The sequence below is a fragment of the Hyla sarda genome, chromosome 2 (genome assembly GCF_029499605.1).
Source record: "Hyla sarda isolate aHylSar1 chromosome 2, aHylSar1.hap1, whole genome shotgun sequence".
In the NCBI taxonomy this organism is placed as follows: domain Eukaryota; kingdom Metazoa; phylum Chordata; class Amphibia; order Anura; family Hylidae; genus Hyla; species Hyla sarda.
Window position 1 is genome coordinate 67,337,512 of NC_079190.1, and position 24,169 is coordinate 67,361,680.

Below are 24,169 nucleotides of genomic sequence, written 5' to 3' on the forward strand. Positions count from 1 at the left end.
TATAGTCTGCCTCCTCGAAACGCATCTCACTGAAGACACCGTATATGTGGTAAGGAAAAAATGGGCTGCTCAGTCTTACCATTCAGTATATTCCTCTTATTCCTCAGGAGTATCGGTATTCATACACAAAAATTTCCCCTTTATGTAAAGAGAGAAACTATTCGATCAGAGGGGGAGAGATGTATACCTATATGGGAATATAGAGGGGAAAGATCTAGTGTTGGCCTTTATACACTGCTCAAAAAAATAAAGGGAACACTAAGATAACACATCATAGATCTGAATGAACTAATCGTATGAAATACTTTCGTCTTTACATAGTTGAATGTGCTGACAGCAAAATCACACAAAAATTATCAATGGAAATCCAATGTATCCTCTCATGGAGGTCTGGATATGGAGTCACACTCAAAATCAAAGTGGAAAACCACACTACAGGCTGATCCAACTTTGATGTAATGTCCTTAAAACAAGTCAAAATGAGGCTCAGTAGTGTGTGTGGTCTCTACATGCCCGTATGACCTCCCTACAATGCCTGGGCATGCTCCTGATGAGGTGGTGGATGGTCTTCTGAGTGATGTCCTCCCAGAGCTGGACTAAAGCATCCGCCAACTCCTGGACAGTCTGTGGTGCAACGTGACATTGGTGGATGGAGCAAAACATGATGTCCCAGATGTGCTCAATCGGATTCAGGTCTGGGGAATGGGCGGCCAGTCGATAGAATCAATGTCTTCCTCTTGCAGGAACTGCTGACACACTCCATCCACATGAGGTCTAGCAGTGTCTTGCCTTAGGAGGAACCCAGGGCCAACCGAACCAGCATATGGTCTCACAAGGAGTCTGAGGATCTCATACCGGTACCTAATGGCAGTCAGGCTACCTCTGGCAAGCCCATGGAGGGCTGTGCGGCCCCCCAAAGAAATGCCACACCATTCCTGACCCACCGGCAAACCGGTCATGCTGCAGGATGTTGCAGCCAGCAGAACGTTCTCCATGGCGTCTCCAGACTCTGTCACATGTGCTCAGTGTGAACCTGCTTTCATCTGTTAAGAGCACATGGCGCCAGTGGCGAATTTGCCAATCTTTGTGTTCTCTGGCAAATGCCAAACGTCCTGCACGGTGTTGGGCTGTAAGCACAACCCCCACCTGTGGACGTCGGGCCCTCATACCACCCTCATGGAGTCTGTTTCTGATTGTTTGAGTGGATATGTGCACATTTGTGGCCTGCTTGAGGTAATTTTGCAGGGCTCACAGCAAACCTTGCCACAGCTCGCATTGATGTGCCATCCTGGTCAAGCTGTACTACCTGAGCCACTTGTGTGGGTTTTAGACTCCGTTTCATGCTACCACTAGAGTGAAACCACCGCCAGTATTCAAAAGTGACCAAAACATCAGCCAGGAAGCATAGGAACTGAGAAGTGGTCTATGGTCACCACCTGCAGAACCACTCCTTTATTGGGGGTGTCTTGCTAATTGCCTATAATTTCCACCTTTTGTCTGTTCCATTTGTACAACAGCATGTGAAATTGATTGTCAATCAGTGTTGCTTCCTGAGTGGACAGTGTGATTTCACAGAAGTGTGATGGACTTGGAATTACATTGTGTTGTTTAAGTGTTCCCTTTATTTTTTTGAGCAGTGTATATAACCCCCTCCTTTTAACTTTGAGATTTTGACTTCCCTCTGCAAATGTCATGTTAGTTGTTTCTGGTGATTTCAATAATGTTATTAATCCTCTGCTAGATAGATCTAACCCGCCTGTAAATTCTATAAGGGATACTGAACTGTCCAAATTTGTCCAGGAGTTGATTGGATAGATATATGGAGATATCTGTATGATCAGAAAATAACAAACATTCTCCTGCTACAGTGCCTCTTATAGGGTGGCATCAAGTTTTGTCATTTATTAAGGATATGATATATGAATCTCGGTCAGTGTCGGATCATACCCCCTCTAGATTGAGAGTTAATTTTGGGAAATCAAATATTATACCTCGGCCGATGAGGGTTAATCCTTATTGGTTTTGAGTATTATTTTAGGGAGGAAATACTTCCTTTCTGGCAAAAACAATAGGGGCTCTATAAATATCCATATGGTCTGGAAAGCCCTAAAAGCCTTTATGAGGGGTATTATAGATAAGGAGATAAGGGAGGGGGGGGGAGGGAAGGCTATTTAGAGAATCGGAGGAAAAATAAATGTCAAGCCAGGAACAATTACCTATGACAATATGAAAACATTGCAGGATGAACTAGCCATCTTTCTCACTGAGAAGGCTCAAAAGTCAATGTTTTTTTTATGGCCAGAGAAACTACATGGATTCAGGCAAAACTTCTAAATTTCTGGCCAACATTCTTAAAGGGGAGGAGTGTAGGCGGAACATTCTGGGTATCAGAAGGAGTGGTAAATATTACACTGATCCACAGAAATTGAGGCACAATTTGTTGAATTTTTTCAGGGTATATATAAAACCCAGGGTAATAGAGCTATAGGTAAAATGGCCGAATTCTTGACCCCTCAGAATTTAACGAAACAAAATTAAATTCAAAAACAGAAGTTTGATGAATCAATCTCGCTTGAGGATGTGAAGTGGGTCATTGATAATACTGTTAATAATTCTACTCCGGGGCTGGATGGGCCCCTGTTTGAATTTTATAGAAGGTTCAGCAATGTCTTGACTCCCATGTTATGGGAGGTGTTTACTGAATCGGTTCGGACGGGATCCCTTCTGCCCTCTATGATGGAGGCCCATGTGGTTCTAATTAAGAAAAAGGATAAAGATGTCCCTTGTATTGAGTCCTATAGGCCAATATCCCTTATGAATAGTGATGTAAAGCTCTTCATCAGGATTTTGGCGAGGAGACTAAAAGGGGTTATCGGAGATTTGATATTGGGGGATCAAACGGGATTTATTCCTGGAAGATCACTTTTGGATAATATAAGTCGCACCTTTGCTAATATTCAGGTCGGGGCTGGGGGTCCATTCCATCCTGTCTTTAGACGCCACTAAGGCGTTTGACAGGGTGGAATGGAACTTCCTTTGGGAGACCCTTGCGGCCATTGGTTTCGGGTCCAACTTTCTTTCTTTTGTTAAACTATTATATAACAGCCCCTATGCCAGGATTAGAGTTGGGGGCCGAATTTCAGGATCTTTTGAGATGACTAGGAGGACCCATCAGGGGTGCCCCCTATCACCCCTCCTTTTCACGCAATATCTTGAACCACTGGCTGTTCTGATTAGATCTGGGCAGGAATTTAATGGGTTGGTCACCGTGGGGACGCAGATCGTACTGCATTATATGCAGATGATATATTGTTGTTTTTGAAAGACTCGGAGGATAATATACCAAAAGTAGTCAACGAAATTGGAAATTTAGGGCTAATGTCTGGTCTCGAAATATACTGGGCAAAAATCTTCATTAATGCCTCTGGGCTCCCAGGGGAATCAAACCCAAGTACTTGTAGATACAATACAGGACGATAAGTCCTTTACATACCTGGGGATAAATATTTCAAAAGACCCTAAGGATTTTGAGAAATTTAACTTAATTAAAGGAGTAGTCCAGTGGTGAACGACATGCCCCGAAAGCCCGCGGGAAGGGGGCATGTCGACCTCCGCACGAAGCGGCGGCAGACACGCCCCCTCAATACAACTCTATGGCAGAGCCGAAGCGCTGCCTTCGGCAATCTCCGGCTCTGCCATAGAGATGTATTGAGGGGGCGTGTCGCCCGCCACTTCGTGCGGAGGTCGACCCCCGCTATCTGGCCGGAGAGCCTGGCCCCCGTACAGAGAGATCGCAGGGGGCCCCAGCGGTCGGACCCCCCGCGATCTCAAACTTATCCCCTATCCTTAGGATAGGGGATACGTTTTTCACCACTGGACTACCCCTTTAAGAAAATAAATAGTAAATGTGAGATTTGGAGTAAACTACCATTGTCTAGAATGGATAGAATTTCTGTAATTAAAATAATAATATTGCCACAAGTATTATTTGTTAAAAATTCCTCTCCTATCTGGATAAAGTTTGGATGGTTTAATAAAATAGAAAGGCTTTTAAGTAGATTTATTTGGGGTCGCCAATAGGTTAGGTTAAAATATTAGTTTTTTCACTAGATGAAAAGGATGGGGGTTTGTCACTCCCTGACTTCAAGCTATATTTTTTGGCACGGCAGATTGAATTGATGAGGCAGGGTAAAGATTCCCACATAATTATGCACTCAAGGCCACCATCAGGGGGTTACAACCAGTACCCCAGTAAGGGGCCCAGACCCCAGGGTGCCTGAATGAGCCCAAACTTTTTCTTGTGTGCAAACTAGTGAGTGACTTACTAACCGCTGGGGGTGGGGTGGGGGGTGTCACTGACTGACTGACTGACTGACTGTACAGGCAGTGAGTAAGTCACCGCAGAGAGGGGACCCACCGCTATCATCAAGTTCTCCTGGGGGAAGGCCAACTAGGGGGAAGGGGGCCCAGGCCTTCACCTGTGTAAGGGGCCCCAAAATCTCTGATGGAAGCCCTGTATCCACTGTTTGAATATCGCACCAGGGGAGGGTTTCAAATTAAAAAAAAAATTTAAAAAAATTATATATCGGGTCAGTTCGAAAAAATTAAAAAAGAATGCACATTGTTTCACATATTTTAAATTACTTCATAAAACATGGGATATGGTTAAATCTATTTGTGGAAGTAAAAATAGTCTTCCCTTCACTCCTATGTGGTGTAATATTAGTCTGGGGGAATTCTTTACAATACAAAATAGTTTTTGGAAGGAACGGGGTGTGGAGAATATCTCACAATTAAACCAGAGGAATTTTGGTCTCACCAACTCCCAGTAATTTGTACATTCAATTAAAATGAGCAGATATATAATTATTAATAAACCAGTAGGTAAAAAAAAAAATCGGTAGTTTTCACTGAGGGATCAAAATGGCAAAAATAGAAAAGAGGTTTCTAGGCAGAAGTGGGAAAGGGATCTGGGTCACATTCCCCTGGAAGATTGGGACCATATGATGATGAATATTAAGAGAGTATTGTTTAATTCCAACATGAGACAAACTCAATTTAATATCATCCACAAACTTTACTATTCCCCTATGCAACTTGAGAAGATAGGTTATAGGGATCATGTTGTATGCCCACGGTGCCTTTGTGAGATGGCAGACTTAAAGGGGTTCTCCACCATAAGGTGATTTTTGTACATACCTGTCAGACAGTAATGGACATGTTTAGGAAAGATCTGCGCTTGTCTTGGGGCTAAATGGCTATGTTGTGAGATTACCATAACACTGTGGCTAGCTGTTTATGAACTGGTAGTTCCTGTTTGACTTTTCTTTTTTTGACAAATCCTACAATTCCATTTTCCTCCCTCCCACACAACAGCCACCCCACCCATTGAAACATAAATGAGCTGCATCCATTCAAAGACCTGTGGTTTTCAATCAGGGCGCCTGCAGCTGTTGCAGATTGATCTCTCTCCCACCAAGCGATCCCTCCACCCATTGAAGTAGACAGGCTCCCTGTCATCAGCTGACTAGTGAGTCAGGTCTCGGCCACATTGCAACCTGGGAAAAATCCGAGACAACAGTCATTTTGTATGCTCGTAAAAATAAATATTGGAGCGAAAATCACAGAAGAATTGTGAGAAACCCATCACACACAGGTACAGACACTATATTATGAACTATACTAACTGTACAGCCCCTGTAGCATAGTCAAATAAAAAAAATTCCTGGAATACCCCGTTAAAACATATGATATGGTAATGTCAGGTAATAGGTAAATTTGGGGATTTTTTTTTTTTTTTGTATTTACAGAATCTTGAGTACCTTCCCACTTCCTTCCAACTCTCCTTTCAGCAAGTGGTACTAGGTGGTAAGATCAATGACGTAAATGGACCGGCGTTACTCAAGTTTTTTTTTTATCTCAGCTAAAAGGGTCATCCTTAGAGTTTGGAGTATATTTGAGCTCATAGTGCAAATAAAAGGGAGAAATCCATGAAGAAATTTTGGGAAATATGGGGGATGTGGTAGTAGACAAGGGAAGGAATGAGAAAAGAAAGGAAAGGTAAAAGGAAATGTATTAATTTATTATTATTTTTTTTTCTCTTCTCTCTCCAGGGGGGTTCTCTCTTTTATAGAAAATTGTTGATATTGTCCTAGATAAATGGAGAATAGTAAATTGGATGTTTATTCTCTGGAGTAATTTTGATATTCATATTTCTGTATGTTCAATTTTTTTAAATGAAAATGTATTAGAAAAAAAAATGCAAAAAAAAGGGCACTAAAACCTCGGGTCAAGGGTCAGCCCGAAGGGTGGGGGGGTTGGGCGTGACAAGGAGGTTATTAGTATGAGTTATTAGTACTAGTTACTCAGTAAAAACATATCTGATTCTCAATATACATAGTAGACATACATAATATTAAAACAACACATAAACTGTTTCATAGTTCAGGATATATAGGTAAACAGTGGTTTTAAACTGTAGATGTAGTGTGTTATGATCGTTACTAGAGCGCCACCGCAGATCACAATTTTCTTCTGCACCCTCTACTCTGATGGAAGTGATGACAGGTTCCCATGAGCTATAATATGCATCCCTAATAAGATCAAGTACTTTTCTTACAATCTGAGCTTGGTTGGTCCTTCCACAAAGACAGTTCCCTTGGTTTTCCACCTTTGTGCCGATGATGGTACCATCTTCCCCACATAGAAACCTGCAGTGATAATTTGTCCCTCTTCCAAATGCTGATGGCATGGCAGCCATCACAAAGTAATGTACTTTGCCTCACCCTCTGAATAACTAAATATTCACCTTCTAGATATTACATAATTCTTTAGAGTGGGCAGCAAGTCATGACACCACTATGTGCAGGTCTCCTATCTGGTCGAGCCAGATGAACCCCTGCATTATGGGATGCAAAGAACAGATTTAGAAGTTTGGGGAAATCAAGTCGAAAATTTTTGGTCAGCAGTCTTTGTCCATTTTATTCTACTTGTCCAAACTTGAATGAAGACAAGAGAAAAAGTCCAGTGGTCCAGAAATCCAGTTTTTTTTTTTTGCATTATTTAGAATTAATTAAAAGCAGGGAATACACACATCTCAATCAAGAAGGATATAGCTTGACGCATTTGGGGTGTTTCCACCTTAAAGGAGATGTCCGGCGCAGACTTTTTCTATTCTGTCCTGCCCGTGCTGCAATAAAAGACAAAACAAACTTTCACTTACCTCCATATGTTCTCCCGGAGCTCCGCAACAGCTGATCGGTTGGACGACCGATCAGCTGTTGCAGAACTCCGGGAGAACACATTGAGTTAAGTGAAAGTTTGTTTTGTCTCTTTTTGCAGCCCAGGCAGGACGGAATAGAAAAAGTCTGCGCCGGACATCTCCTTTAAAGGGGTACTACACTGGGCAGTGTACCGGCAGCATTCGGAACATTTAGTTCCGAACACTGTGTGGGTCAGCCAGGCCCCCTAGTGCCGTCAGACCACGTTCCCTCAATGCAAGTCTATGGGAGGTGCGTGGCGTCCGCCACACCCCCGCCCATAGACTTGCATTAAGGGGGCGCGGCACGAGGAGTCCTGGCCGGCCCCGCAGAGCTCGCACACTGTTTGGAACTAAATGTTCTGAATGCAGCCAGAACACTGCCCAGTGGAGTACCCCTTTAACTGCATCCTATATGCACAGGGTATGCCAGAAATGTTTCAGATGCATAGCCTACTGTGGGGTCTCCATGGTACTTAGGAAAATAGTTTAAGTATAGATAATCTCACAGAAATAGGTGGAGGGCCATACATATACACAGCCACATTTCCATTTGTTCCCTGTCTAAAGACACAGGTGTCGGTGTCCATGTATAGAGCCAAGGTCCCATCGCAAATCTTGTGATTTCAATGTTTCCTTATGGGGTGAAATCAAACGTGATTTTACTGCCCCAAGCTTTCTAAGAATATCATTATACAGTGAATAGGAAGTTCCATACACATGCTAACTGATAGTGCATCCTGGATCATATTATGATGTCGACAACATCTCTGCTAGCCTACAATCCTAATCCTCAGCAAGATTGCAAACGGTTTGCACAGATACTGTTTAATCCAACGTTGGACAAATTCAAGTTACCAAAACAAAGGCCCAACTTTCTGGGTTGTTTTCTGTTAAGGTTTATAGGAAGTTCTAATCATTGTCATATTGACCCATATAGAGACAACTATGCAGGTTTCAAAAAACGAATTCCACTAAAGCTGTAATCCAGTGGTTAAAAACATAATAAACTACCTAAAATAAAATAAAATCTAGAAGAAAAGACTGAATAGGGCCTGTCAAATTATTGGTGTGTGGTCCAAACTGAACAGCTGCTCTACAATAGGCCTCACTTAGGGGTACATAGGGGCATACAGGCAGGACAGGTGACAGCTATAGGGCCCTTGGAGTGTCGGGGCCAAGCACTAGTTAGCCCTGATTCCTTTGCTTCCAGGTAGTGAGAACATGTGCAGGATCGTTCTCTCCAGAAGCACACCATTGGTAGCAGGCAACAGGATAGAATTTGGGCTCATTTTAATCTTTACGATGGGATACCCCCTTATCTAAATACTAAGCCAATACTTATTACACCAAGAAATGTCTCAAACTATAGTACTAACCTTTTAAAACCAAGACATATCTACCCATGGAGAAGGTCAATATTTAACTAGTAAAAAAAAAAAGCATAGCACACACATAGCACCTTCAAATTACAACTATTTTACTATTACCTAGATAGTATATTTACCCTCCTAGTAAAGATGGTGACTGCTGCCTAACAGATGTTGGGGTTCTTACATCTCCACTTCTTCTCCTGACAATAACCTGTCTAGCTCAACCACAGAAATAACAAGGCACTGCATCCCTTAAGCTTTGCAAAATAATCTCATACAGCCTTATACTTATACTGCCTTAAAACCATGTACAATGCATCAAAAAGTCTTCAGACCCTTTCACTTTTTCCACATTTCTCTTAATCATCTTTGAGATATTTCTACACCACAAGTAAATTGTGGTAAATTCAGTTAATTGGACATGATTTGAAAAAAACAAGCCATGAGGAGAGAAAGAACTGCCTGTAGAGCTCAGAGACAGAATTGTGTGGAGCTACAGATCGGGAGAAAGACACGAGAAAAATTCTGCTGCACTGAAAGCTCCCAAGAGCACAGTGGCCTCCATAATTCTTAAATGGAAGAAGTTTTGGAAGAACCAGGACCCTTCCTATAGTTGGCCACCTCACCACACTAAGTAAACAGGGGAGAAGGACCTTGGTAAGAGAGGTGACCAAGAACCCAATGGTTACTCTAGATGAGCTCCAAAGATACTGGGGGAGATTTATCAAAACCTGTCCAGAGGAAAAGTTGCTGAGTTGCCCATAGCAACCAATCAGATCGCTTCTTTCATTTTTGAAAAGCTCTGTGAAAAATGAAATAAGAAATCTGATTGGTTGCTATGGGCAACTGGACAACTTTTCCTCTACACTTGTTGTGATAAATCTCCCCCACTGTGTGCAGATGGGGGAAACTTTAGAAGGTCGACCATCACTGCAGCCTCCACAATCTGGGCTTAATGGCAGAGTGGCCAGAAAGAAGCCTCCTCAGTAAAAGACACATGAAAGCCACTTGGAATTTATGCACCAAAAGGACTCTAATACTGTGAGAAACAAGATTATGTGGTCTGATGAAACCAAGATTGTTTTTGGCCTTAAAAGGGGTACGCCGCCCCTAGACATGTTATCCCCTATCCAAAGATCACAGGGGTCCCGCCGCTGGGACCCCTGCAATCTCTGTGCAGCACCCGGCATTAGTTTAGAACGCTGGGTGTGGGAGTAGTGACATCACAGCCATGCCCCCTCGTGACATCACGCCACACCCCCTCAATGCAAGTCTATGGGAGGGGGAGTGGTGACCGAGATATTCTTAATGAAAATCTGATCCAGAGCGCTCTGGACCTCAGACTGGCCAGTGATTCACCTTCCAACAAGACAATGACCCTAAGCACACAGCCAATGTCACAGGATTGGCCTAGAGACATCTCTGTGAATGTCTATGATTTATGAGGATCTGCAGAGAAGAATGACAGAAAATCCTGAAATCCAGGTGTACAAACCTTGTGACCTCCTCTCCATTAAGAATGGAGGCTGTAATCTCCACCAAAGCGGCCGTAAAAAGTACGAATACTTATATCACTGCAAGACTTTAGTTTTTCCTTTTCAATAAATTAGCCAAATATGTTCCCATTCTGTTTTCACTTTGTTATTATGGGGTTTTGAGTGCAGACATGTGGAAAAACTAGATTTTTTTTTTCTTTTAGCACAAGGCCTTTACATAACAAAATGTAAAAAAAAAAATGTAAAGGGTCTGAAAACTTTCCAAAAGCATTGCAAATAATACAACAGAAAAAGAACACATGGTAAAAGGCCCCCCCCCCCCCCCACACACACACACACTGGCACTATTTACCCAGGATTCATGGATATATCCACTTGGAGAACACTGCATTGTATGAGCTCTGTTTGCATGATACATGATATAGTTGAAGACCAATATGAGATAAAAAATAAATAAATGATAACTACTCAATATTGAATGGAAATTTTAAAGGGGGTTTGCATCGGACGGCCTGTTCACCCACATTAAACCCAATACAAGGGGTTATAGTGCGGGTAAGCTGGATTACAACGCGGTATTACTTACCCGGATGCAAAATACTTATTGTATTAGCCAGGATTGCTCATCTGGAAATGGCCAGCTTTGCGTAATGAAGGCAGGACTCTGTATACCCAGCGCCCCTGCCTCCCTCTCCTCTGCAGCGATAGGCCCGTCCACCTTGAGCTCATATGGACGAAGGGGTCCCATAAATATTCAATAAGGTGAACCCGCTTTCAGTTTCCCTTTCAGTCCAACTATAGACTTTTGTCGATAGTATAGAAACGATTGTCCAGTTGCCGCTCCAGTACTGGGAGTCTACAATTACTAAAATTGTATTTTAAAGATAACCCTTTGGGTTACTGGAGTGGCAGCTGGACAATTGTTTATTTTGGGGTCTCCAAGGGTCCTGTGCAAACCACCAGACGGCAGAGGAGAGTTTGGGTGCATGTGAGATAGCGCTACACACCCTCTTCTTTTGTTTTTTAGACTCTTTTCCCCTCTCTGTTCTGCATTACAGATTTAAATATTCAGGTAGACAGACAGACTGGTTACTAAGGACAAGCTTCCTGACAGCAAGACTGGAAACACAGGGTTGTTAGACAGTGTATCCCTAGCAACCGGGATGTAAGACATCACTACGGAAAAGGTAAAATGAACAAAAAAGAGCTTCACTACTGACAAGGTAGAAGGAAAACGAGAATAGGTAGCAAAAGCAGAAGAATGTTTATATGTCAAAATGCCAACGAAATACATGAAAAAGCAGCAAGATGGAAAGTTTTGCAAAGAAAAGCAAGAATAATCTTTAGGTACTTCTCCAGCACTGGGCTACAAGCCCCCCAAAGAATAGGGTCGTGAATGCTGGCTTTAAAAAGGAGCATTGCTCCCCTGTCACTCAGTGCAGATTCTGCTTAAATTTAACATGTGGAAAAGAAATAAGAGCTCGCGGAATAAGGCTGGGTCCCTGCTGCACCTGGCTCACGCCCCCTCCCATAGACTTGCATTGAGGGGGCATGGCTGCGACATCGTAAGTGGGGTGTGGCCGTGACATCACAAGCCTCCGTCCACATCGCCAGTCATCCGTCACGGAGCGAAGTTCGCACCGTGCACTGAATGTCTGGGGTGCCGCAGTCGTGATTGCGGGGGTTCCCAGTGGGGGGACCCCTGCGATCATCAGACATCTTATCCCCTATCCTTTGGATGGGGAGGAGTACCCCTTTAAACCCAGCCTTCGGGTAAAGCTACAAATGGAAGTTAAATTTCAGGCAAAGAATATAAGTGAATATCCATGTAAGAAAGAAATTCCATCTTTCACACCTAACAGGTCATACTTACCTGAGGACTACAGAGCCTGGAACACTTAGCTGAGAACATAAGGATTGGGGGGGACATTGTGACAACTCCCCACTTGTCATAACTACTACAGAAACCTGACTGGTGAGTGGCTATATACCTGCGGTTCTTGCTCTAGCAGACCCAGCCTGTCCATGAATTGTCTCAACACTAAGACCCCGACCGATCAAAAAACCTTTGACATGTCTCCAGGACGTCAAAATCTACAAAAGCTGACGTCAAAGTGACCGTGCCTATTTAGGTTACAAAATGACAGAAGTAAGGAGAGTATACAGCAAGAGGTGCAATGGATGCACGAGCGGAGCAGACGCTGGATGATGGAAAAAGTGACAAGAGGAGAAGAGGAAGGCAATGAGTCAAAGGCCTAAGCAACAAGCTTAGAGATATTGTTATTGATCAGGATAGGTAACAGATTGCAATCATTAACAGATCAATAGAGGTGAATGCTGTAGACACAGTATTACTGCCAGCAGAGTAATAGTCATTGCACCCAGATTCATTTTTAGCACTCCGGTCTGAATTTTATACAGAACTATAGAAAACAGCTGTCCTTCTCTTACTTGGTGCGATAGTTGGGTGAGGACGACACGGTGGAATTGGGTATGGTACTGGTCTGTGAGGATTATATGTAGAGGGTGGCTGTGGGGAAAGAAAAAAAACAACAACATCAAAAAAAGTTTGTGGCATAAGACTTGAAAAATATAGTTATCTGTAAGGGTGGGTTCACACCATGTTTTAGCTATACGAGGACCGGATCCGGCTGGGGAAGTGAAAACCGGGCGCTCTCGTATCCCAGCCCCCTTCTCATTCATTTGAATGAGCCGACCGGAGTCAAACAGTGATTCTGGTCGGCTCATTTTTGCCCCTATCCGGTTTTCCGACCGGACTGAAAACCATGGTAGGCTGTCAAGGAGAAGGGGTCCGGGAGCACCCAGTTTTCACTCCCCTAAGCCGGATCCGGTCTCCGTATAGAGGTGGTATGCAAAACGTGGTGTGAATGAACCCTAACACAGATCGAAAAGGAACGTGTCCTAATACATACCGGCTTACATGGCCCAAGAATTCTGGCAGCAATGCCCTTGCCCTCATTCGTCTCTTCTCCTTCTTTCTTTATTGGGGTTCCCTTAAAAAAAAATAATGTTTTAAACATTAATCATTAAGTTTTTGTTTCAAATTTTGTTGGCAATGATGACCAAAGGGTACTCCAGCATTTGAACACTTATCCCCTAACCAAAGGCTAGAAGATGAGTGTCTGATCACAAGAAAGGGGGGAGTGAGGCGTGGCTGGCTGGTGATCTCCACTATGGCGCCCTAATGTCCCTGTACACGGAGCGGTGATGTTCATAGACACTAGCACGGATAATGGACGTGGCATGACTATCCTGTTTTGGCGTACAATTGTGCTGGTCCACAAATACTGGATCGCCCTGTGGTAAATGCAATCTGGAAATTGTACCCAGCTGTTTGTCGTTGTGTAAAAGGTATATAGTAAATATCAGTATTTTTTATATTAAAATGCGTACCACATGGTCTCCAGGGGGTGTTATGCTGCAGTGGATGGGTGGATAGGATTATTTTAGTGAATCCCACCCACTATGCTATCCACCCACCACAGCATAGGCATGCTCCCTAGAGACCACAGGGGATATTCATTAATGCAGTGTTTCCCAAGCAGGGTTCCTCCAGCTGTGGCAAAACTACAACTCCCAGCATGCCCGGACAGCCTTTGGCTGTCCGGGCATGCTGGAAGTTGTAGTTTAGCCACAGCTGGAGGCACCCTGCTTGGGAAACACTGCATTAAGACCTGTGCTGAGGAAAAGTTGACCTGTTGCCCATAGCGACCAATCAGATGGCTTCTTTTATTTTTCAGAGGCCTTTTCAAAAATGAAAGAAGCGATCTGATTGGTTGCTACGGGCAACTGGTTGACTTTTCCACTGCACAGGTTTTGATGAATCTCCCTTCATGTGACTTATGCCATAATGGGGGAGATTTATCACAACCTGTCCAGAGGAAAAATTGACCAGTTGCCCATAGCAATCAGATTGCTTCATTTTTTAAAAGCCCTTAAAAAATGAAAGAAGCGATGTGATTGGTTGCTATGGGCAACTCAGCAGCTTTTCCTCTGGACAGGATTTGATAAATCTCCCCCGTTGTCTTCTGGCTGTAAATCTTAAACACTACACTAAAAGCATGATGTGGTATACCACAAAGGTGTGAAATGGGAAAGGTGGTTTATAACTTGGAAACAAATTGTAGAAAATTAAATGGGCACTGTCATGAAAACAAAAAATTGATATGTTGTAGTGCTTAAGTAGAGTACTACAGAGTTGCGGGCTGCACGGCGGGGAGCGGTATGTGCTCCGGTGTTCACCTATGCAGTATGCCTCCAGTTGTTTCCCCACTACAACTCCCAGCATGCCCTGACAGCAAATAGATGTCAGGACAAGCTGGGAGTTGCAGTGGGGAAACAGCTGGAGGCACCCTGTATAGGTGAACTAAGGGCGGAAGTTTCGGCCCCAGCAGGCATCAGTGACGTGGTGCCTGCTGGGGAAGTCTGCCTGGTAGTGAGCACACTGCCAGGCAGACAAAAAAGCATTTTTAATATGTAAAAAAAAAAAAAAAATTAAAGGCAGGGAGGGGGTTAGGGATAGATGGGTAATAGGCAGGGACAAAAAAAAAAAAAAAAAAGTGATGTGGGAGCTACCCTTTAAATGTTGTGTTAGACCATGTGGCTACATTAGTGGGAAATGCAGTAATGTGAAGTGGATATGGCAACATGGTGTCACTTAGAAATTCCTCCAGCCGCAGGGCATAAAGGGCTTTCATTAGCAATTCTGACCTGAAATAACTTTCTTTGTTGTTATAGGGAACAAACTTAAAGGGGTTATCCAGGAAAAATATGAGATATATATATATATATATATATATCTTAACTGGTGCCAGAAAGTTAACAGATTTGTAAATTACTTCTATTTAAAAAATCTTAATCCTTTCAGTACTTATGAGCTGCTGAAGTTGAGTTGTTCTTTATCCTGGAATACCACTTTAACATCTTCTGTATCACTTGATGGCTTTGAGCTGAATATTGGCAACCTATAAGGCCATGTTCTCAAACCAAACCAAACCAAACAAACAAAAAAAAAAAGAAAACACTGGGGGAGATTTATCAAAACCAGTTCAGAGAAAAAGTTGCCGAGTTGCCCATAGCAACCAATCAGATCGCTTCTTTCATTTTTGAAAAGGCATCTGATTGGTTGCTATGGGCAACTCAGCAACTTTTCCTCTGAACAGGTTTTGATAAATCTCCCGCTTTGTAATTAGTATCGTATTTTGTATTTCCAATACTTTTTCGGTTGCTATGGCAGTAGAAAAGGACGTAAATAGAATACATTATTTTTTTTAACGGTTCGTGAACAAGGCCTTAGAAATAAAGAGTTGTTGCTATAGTTGGAATTTCAGGGACAGTTCCACAGAAATATGTAGTCATAGTATACTTACAGGAAATATTCCATGACTGCGACTTGGTCTCCCCTTAGGGTAGGGATTTCCAGGGATCATCCCGCATGAAGAAATCATAGCATTGGGGGCTTTGCAGCCTCTCTTTGTAGCCTAAATGAAAAAAGCAGAACTAGTTAAGAGAAAAGGTGGAAAATCTGATGTTCACATATTGCATGAGACACCCATTAATCAGTGTTTCCTAGTGTGGCCACCAAGCTGTTCCAAAACTACAACTCCCAGCATTCCCAGACAACCCTTTTTCCCTACAGCACCCCCTAGAGCAGGGGTTCTCAACCAGGGGTACGCGTATCCCTAGGGGTATGCCAATGGTTATGCGGGGGCACAACAATTCACTGACAAATACTGGCCGTGCATTGGCCAGTATTCATCAGCGCAGAGCGAGGATTGGACGCCGCAGACGCCACGGCAGCTCACTATATTGTACCGCGGCCGGAGCTACGACCACTTGAGCTGCAGTGGCTGCCTGGCCTGACGTGTGACGTCCCTGACCTTGCGCGGAGGTGCCGGCACAGCGCAGAAGGACATCACCCGTCAGTGTGGCCCTTCGACTCCCGCCGAACGGGAGTCGTAACACCGCAGTATGGGAGGGTGTTATTGTATGTAAATCATATATTGGCACAAGGGGATTAAGTATTGCATTAGAAAGGTAAGCACACCATACTTTTATGACTTATTTTGTCCTCGGGGGCACCCACGGACATACTTTCACCCTTTGGGGGTAAAAAAGGTTGAGAACCACTGCCCTAGAGACAAAAATGCATTGTATTCCAGGATTTGCTTGTGAGGTGAGACTGGAGAATTTACAAAGGATTATGAGATGTCTTTCATGATTGCAAAATAACCTATTCCACCCTCCATTCTCCAATGTTTCAGTATTTTTTACAAGGCTTTCCGATCTCTATACATGCATGTATGTCAAATGTTGGGACGGGGCTAAAAGGGTAATCCAGTTATTTAAAATCTATAGCCTATCCTTAGAACAGGTCCCCAACATGGACACTGTCACATAATGGCTGTGCACAGTATTCTAGCAGTTTTCCCCCATTCCCAAGTTATACAGTGAATCTCTTTAATTACATTGTATAACGTACATCTTAAGCTGCAGAGCTCCCTCTACTGGTGGCTGCCAGAAGCTAGAATGTAAACTCTGTGGTCAGTTCACAGTAAGCGCTCTCTTTACATGTAATAATTTTGGATTTTATTTTGCAACCAAAAAGGTATTTAGCTCCTATTTTTAAGGCTCAGAAGTCAAATGTGCTAAAGTGATTTCATTTTTTTATTTTATTTTTGCCTGGAGCCCTGTGTCACACATACCTGTTCCAGGATTCGTCTGCAGCGTTTCTTTTCGGATAAGTTTATTTTAAACAGTTCTTCAATTGGCTTATAATTTGATGCATCTTGAATATTCCTGCAAAGAAAAAAAAAAAGTATAATATATATATATATATATATATATATATATATATATATATGTATATCCAATGATTCCACAGCACACCAAAACAATTATTTCAAAAGTAAACAGTGATTTTATTCCATATCCAGTGTTACAAATACGCTACGTTTCAGCAGCTTCTCGCCGCCATTTTCAAGCTGAAAAGTAGTAGTTCTGCTCTTCTGGAATATTATATATATGTGTATATATTGTATTCCCCAACCTCCTCCAGTTAAAAAAAAAAAAACTACAATCTCCAGCATACCCTGATAGCTGAAGGCTGTCAGGACATGCTGGGAGTTGTAGTTTTGCTACACCTGGAGAGCTAATGATCAGGTAACACTCTCCATACACAAGCCACTGTGCTGACTCTTTGCAGTCCGTCGGTGGTCTTTGGTTGCTGTATTATTTGCATGTTTATTAATCACTTTACAGTAGAAAAAGGGTGTAATCTGCCTCTTTGTATTAGTTTTTCCCAACCAGGGTGCCTACAGCTGTTGAAAAACTACAACTCCCAGCATGCCCGGACAGCCAAAGGCTGTCCGGGCATACTGGGAGTTGTAGTTTTGCAACAGCCGTAGGCACCCTGGTTGGGAAACACTGTTGTAAGTAATGCTCACCTAAGGAAATACAGTATTCCAGGCCTCTTAGTTACCTTCTAAACCACATGCGGTATTGCCTGTATCAGTGTTGTGTAGAGATGAGCGAACTTACAGTAAACTCAATTCGTCACGAACTTCTCGGCTCGGCAGTTGATGGCTTTTCCTGCATAAATTAGTTCAGCTTTCAGGTGCTCCCGTGGGCTGGAAAAGGTGGATACAGTCCTAGGAGACTCTTTCCTAGGACTGTATCCACCTTTTCCAGCCCACCGAAGCACCTGAAAGCTGAACTAATTTATGCAGGAAAAGTCATCAACTGCCGAGCCGAGAAGTTCGTGACGAATCGAATTTACTGTAAGTTCGCTCATCTCTAGTGTTGTGTCTACTGTATATGAAGTGTAAAACACCACAGGATTCCGGAATGAATGTAAAATAATCTGAATAAGCAGAGATCCCACAGCGGCAGAGAGATGACGTCAGGAGAAACCGATACTGTCTCTAGAGAAGAAGTCACAGGAGCCCAGAAATCTCACATGATCACTTATCACTTGTGCATGTAGAGAAGTCAGGAAGAAAGCCAAAATTACTGCTTTTATACAAAATGCCCTACTAGAACTTTCAGAGCCAGTTAGGACTGATATACACTGTCTACTGTTCTTGATCTTTTAAGTCCACATGATACTAACATTTTCTGCTATGAGCAAGTGCCGGATTATCAAGTTTTGTGGGCTATAACATTCCGTATTAAAAGAAGAAACCAAGCACACAGCCATGTATTTTGTAAATAAATTATATACCGTATTTATCGGGGTATAACACGCACCGGCCTATAACACGCACCCTCATTTTACCAAGGATATTTGGGTAAAAAAAGGTGCGTGTGTGTGCGCGCATGTGTATACCCCGATACGCTGTTTCTGACCCCGCAGAAGCCCCCAGGAAAGGCAGAGGGCGAGAGGCCGTCGCTGCCCGCTTCTCTCCCCCTGCCTTTCCATTGCTATGCGCTGCGAGACGCAATGACGTCACTCGTCATTGCGTCGCACAGCGCATACAATGACGCAGGAGACGCACACCGGAGGCCAGAAGCAGCGCAGACCCGACCCCGGCAATAGGTATTATTATACAACTGGGGATGGGGGAGGCAACGGGGCAGTGGCGCCGGCAATGGGTGCCGCTGCCCCTTCTCTCCCCCTGGCTATCGGCGCTGCTGCCCCATTGCCAGCGCCGCTTCTCTCCCCCTGGCTATCGGCGCCGGCAATGGGGCAGTGGCACCGATAGCCAGGGGGAGAGAAGGGGCAGCGGCGCCGATAGAAGGGGGGGAGAAGCGGCGGCAGCAGGGCTCTAGACCCCAGGACAGGCAGGGGCAGAGAAGCCGGCAGCGGTGGCGGTCTCTCGACCTGCAAAGCCGCTGCAGTTCATTGATTTAAAGTGCCCACTTTAAATCATTGAATTGCAGCGGCTTATCAGCGTATAACACGCAGGTAGACTTTGGGCTAAAAAATTTTGCCTAAAAAGTGCGTGTTATATGCCGATAAATACAGTAATATATATATATATATATATATATATATATATACACACACACACACACACACACACAGATAGATATCATGGGACGTTCCCTTTTAAAGAAATTTGGATGTTCATATATTTTTATGTGGTGTGTGATACTATACAAGGAAACTAAAAGATGTGAGAGCCAAGCTTGGTAGCCGAAAGAAAATCAGGTAGAACTACTTAGGTTGTGTGTTTTTCCAACCAGGATTTGACGAAAACCCTCAAAACCTTGTCAGGTAGAAACATAGAAACATAGAATGTGTCGGCAGATAAGAACCATTTGGCCCATCTAGTCTGCCCAATAATCTGAATCCTATCAATAGTCCCTGGCCCTATCTTATGAAGGATATCCTTATACCTATCTCTATCTGATATGAGGGATAGCCTTATGCCTATCTCTATCTTATATGGATAGCCTTATACCTATCTCTATCTTATATGAAGGATAGCCTTATACCTATCTCTATCTTATATGAAGGATATCCTTATACCTATCTCTATCTGATATGAAGGATAGCCTTATACCTATCTCTATCTTATATGAAGGATAGCCTTATACCTGTCTCTATCTTATATGAAGGATATCCTTATACCTATCTCTATCTTATATGAAGGATAGCCTTATACCTATCTCTATCTTATATGAAGGATATCCTTATACCTATCTCTATCTGATATGAAGGATAGCCTTATACCTATCTCTATCTGATATGAAGGATAGCCTTATGCTTATCCCATGCATGTTTAAACTCCTTCACTGTATTTGCAGCGACCACTTCTGCAGGAAGGCTATTCCATGCATCCACTACTCTCTCAGTAAAGTAATACTTCCTGATATTACTGCATAAACCTTTCCCCTCTAATTTAAAACTATGTCCTCTTGTTGTAGTTTTTCTTCTTTTAAATATGCTCTCCTCCTTTATCCTGTTGATTCCCTTTATGTATTTAAAAGTCTCTATCATATCCCCTCTGTCTCTTCTTTCTTCCAAGCTATACATGTTAAGGTCCTTTAACCTTTCCTGGTAAGTTTTATCCTGCAATCCATGTACTAGTTTAGTATCTTCTTTGAACTCTCTCTAGAGTATCTATATCCTTCTGGAGATACGGCCTCCAGCACTGCGCACAATACTCCAAGTGAGGTCTCACCAGTGTTCTGTACAGCGGCATGAGCACTTCTCTCTTTCTACTGCTTATACCTCTCCCTATACATCCAAGCATTCTGCTAGCGTTTCCTGCTGCTCTATTACATTGTCTTCCTACCTTTAAGTCTTCTGAAATAATTACTCCTAAATCCCTCTCCTCAGATACTGAGGTCAGGGCTGTGTCAAATAATCTATAAAGGTATTCCAAAAAACACTTACAGTAGATATGTCAAAAGGGTCAACCAGTTAAGATACTTTACAAAACACTTAACACATCTAAGTCACCATCTATACCAGTGCTTTCCAACCAGGGTGCCTCCAGCTGTTGTAGAACTACAACTCCCAGCATGCCCGGACAGCCTTTGGCTGTCCGGGCATGCTGGGAGTTGTAGTTTTGCAACAGGTGGAGGCATCATCCTTGGAAAACACTGATCCATACTAAATTATTCGTTTTTTTTTTAATTAATCCTAAATAGAGCTGGGATTTCCAGGGAATAACCGCAGTAATGAACATGGAAATATAAAGGTTACTTTTCCTTGCAGACCAACGTATATTGTATAGAAAGTGTTTTAATCCTACAAAGCCAACGCCAAAAATAGCTCTATGCTACCTACATAAATACACACTCCTACAGAAACATGGTAGACTAAAATCACGTAAACACACATATTCTTTATTGAAAATCACCCATGAAGACCGACGATGAATAAAATCACATAAAAGCACAGAACAAACACAGCAAGAAAAATCCCCACAGTTAAGTGGCAAAATACTCTTGGATGGGGAAAGGAAAATTTTGCCCTGTGTACATTCTGTATGACCCACAGGTATTGGTGTGCAACTCTGGAGGGACTTTTTTATGCTTCAATATGGGGTGGGATCCTTTTATTTCTAGTGTTAGGCTGGGTTCACACTACGTTTTTGCCATACTGTTTTCAATCCGTTTTTCTAAAGAAAACCGTATGGCAAAAAAACGGATGGAACAGTATGGAAAAAAGTAAACCGTATGCGTTTTTAAACAGTATACTGTTTTTAAAAGTGCATACAGTTCCGTCAGTTTTTATTTTAAAAAAACCCATACGTTTTTGAAAATTTTGTCCATTTTTAATGGGAGGGGTCTTGGGTGGGGACTTTAGGATGCAAATGCGCATGTGCAAAGTAAAAACGTATGCGTTTTTCCCGTATGGAACCGTATACATGTGCGTTTCCAATTGACGTCCATGTTTAAAAAAAACGTATGCGGTTGCAGTACGTTTTTTAAACCGGAGTCAAAACCGTGGTTGACCACAATTTTGTCTCCGGTTTAAAAACCGTACTGCAACCGCATACGTTTTTTTTTAACATGGACGTCAATGGGAAACGCACATGTATACGGTTCCATACGGGAAAAACGTATACGTTTTTACTTTGCACATGCGCATTTGAATCCTAAAGTCCCCACCCAAGACCCCTCCCATTAAAAATGGACAAAATTTTCTAAAACGTATGGGTTTTTTTAAAATAAAAACTGACGGAACTGTATGCACTTTTAAAAACAGTATACTGTTTAAAACCGCATACGGTTTACTTTTTTCCATACTGTTCCATCCGTTTTTTTTCCATACTGTTTTCTTTAGAAAAACGGATTGAAAACAGTATGGCAAAAACGTAGTGTGAACCCAGCCTTATACAACCACATATGCATGTATAGTTTGGATGCATTCCCATTTGGGAGTTTATAGGGTAAGTGCAATATATCAGGTGGTACGACAATTACATTGTGTTGTTAGGTTTACCTTAGCACTATAGCACCTTTAATATTGCGGAGATTTTTGCACTTTACAGATATCCCTTGACATTTTTATTGAGGTTTTACTAGATATATTTCCTTTGCCACTTACCTATGGGGATTTTTCTTGCTGTGTTTGTTCTGTGGTTTTATGTGATTTTATTCATGGTCTGTCTTTATGTGTGATTTTCGATAAAGAATGTGTGTGTTTATATGATTTATAAAATTGTATAAGATTGTATAGAAAGTGGTATGCACAAAATAATCTAAAGATGTGCATCGCAGAAAGCTGGAATGTGTAGTAATAATGACTTCTCTGCTTGTGGTTATCGTTACATCAGAGGCTGATAGTCATACGGGAGCACATACAGCGATCTCTATGGACCAAGTGTGAAAACAACAGAACACCTAGTGGCCTCTGTTTGTTGTCGCTGTCCCTTTGATAATAGTCATCTGACTTTTAAAGATGCAGGAATGTTCAGATTATTCTTATAATAATCCCTTTGGTGACAGGGTTTGTCCCTCATCCGTCATTACTATCGCCAAGAGTATTATATGGATGAGTTAATTCAAGTGTGAATAATAAAAAGATCACCGAGGCAGTGGTCAAATACTATACTGGATGGGATATCAGACCAACATGGCAAAAGAACACTGATGGTATATACTAGGGGTAAATCAATGTTGCAGGTCCTACATCTGCCACACCTAGACCTGTAGAGTAGTATAGAGAATGTGTCCTGTGTGGTGTAGTATAGAGGATCTGTCCTGTGTGGTGTAGTATAGAGGATCTGTCCTGTGTGGTGTAGTATAGAGGATCTCTCCTGTGTGGTGTAGTATAGAGGATCTGTCCTGTGTGGTGTAGTATAGATGATCTGTCCTGTGTGGTGTAGTATAGAGGATGTGTCCTGTGTGGTGTAGTATAGAGAATCTCTCCTGTGTGGTGTAGTATAGAGGATGTGTCCTGTGTGGTGTAGTATAGAGGATCTCTCCTGTGTGGTGTAGTATAGAGGATGTGTCCTGTGTGGTGTAGTATAGAGGATCTGTCCTGTGTGGTGTAGTATAGAGGATCTGTCCTGTGTGGTGTAGTATAGAGGATCTGTCCTGTGTGGTGTAGTATAGAGGATCTCTCCTGTGTGGTGTAGTATAGAGGATCTGTCCTGTGTGGTGTAGTATAGATGATCTGTCCTGTGTGGTGTAGTATAGAGGATGTGTCCTGTGTGGTGTAGTATAGAGAATCTCTCCTGTGTGGTGTAGTATAGAGGATGTGTCCTGTGTGGTGTAGTATAGAGGATCTCTCCTGTGTGGTGTAGTATAGAGGATGTGTCCTGTGTGGTGTAGTATAGAGGATCTGTCCTGTGTGGTGTAGTATAGAGGATGTGTCCTGTGTGGTGTAGTATAGAGAATCTCTCCTGTGTGGTGTAGTATAGAGGATGTGTCCTGTGTGGTGTAGTATAGAGGATCTCTCCTGTGTGGTGTAGTATAGAGGATGTGTCCTGTGTGGTGTAGTATAGAGGATCTGTCCTGTGTGGTGTAGTATAGAGGATCTGTCCTGTGTGGTGTAGTATAGAGGATCTGTCCTGTGTGGTGTAGTATAGAGGATCTCTCCTGTGTGGTGCAGTATAGAGGATCTCTCCTGTGTGGTGCAGTATAGAGGATCTGTCCTGTGTGGTGTAGTATAGAGGATCTCTCCTGTGTGGTGTAGTATAGGGGATCTCTCCTGTGTGGTGTAGTATAGAGGATCTCTCCTGTGTGGTGTAGTATAGAGGATCTCTCCTGTGTGGTGTAGTATAGAGGATGTGTACTGTGTGGTGTAGTATAGAGGATGTGTCCTGTGTGGTGTAGTATAGAGGATGTGTCCTGTGTGGTGTAGTATAGAGGATGTGTCCTGTGTGGTGTAGTATAGAGGATGTGTCCTGTGTGGTGTAGTATAGAGAATCTCTCCTGTGTGGTGTAGTATAGAGGATCTGTCCTGTGTGGTGTAGTATAGAGAATCTCTCCTGTGTGGTGTAGTATAGAGGATCTGTCCTGTGTGGTGTAGTATAGAGGATCTCTCCTGTCTGGTGTAGTATAGAGGATGTGTCCTGTGTGGTGTAGTATAGAGGATCTCTCCTGTGTGGTGTAGTATA

At 42.8% G+C, this 24,169-nt stretch overlaps 1 protein-coding gene across 5 annotated transcripts in view; it reads right to left on the reverse strand.

Annotated features, from left to right (window-relative positions):
* Positions 1 to 24,169, reverse strand: part of PROSER1 (proline and serine rich 1) — a 70,360-nt gene that overhangs the window by 19,840 nt on the left and 26,351 nt on the right. For all 5 annotated transcript variants that reach the window (XM_056561975.1, XM_056561976.1, XM_056561978.1 and 2 more), the window contains 4 exons: positions 16,853 to 16,946; positions 15,518 to 15,628; positions 13,061 to 13,141; positions 12,579 to 12,657 (listed from right to left, as the gene is read on the reverse strand). In XM_056561975.1, coding sequence (XP_056417950.1) covers positions 12,579 to 12,657; positions 13,061 to 13,141; positions 15,518 to 15,628; positions 16,853 to 16,946 — 365 coding nt within the window. The remainder of the gene's footprint in view (positions 1 to 12,578; positions 12,658 to 13,060; positions 13,142 to 15,517; positions 15,629 to 16,852; positions 16,947 to 24,169) is intronic.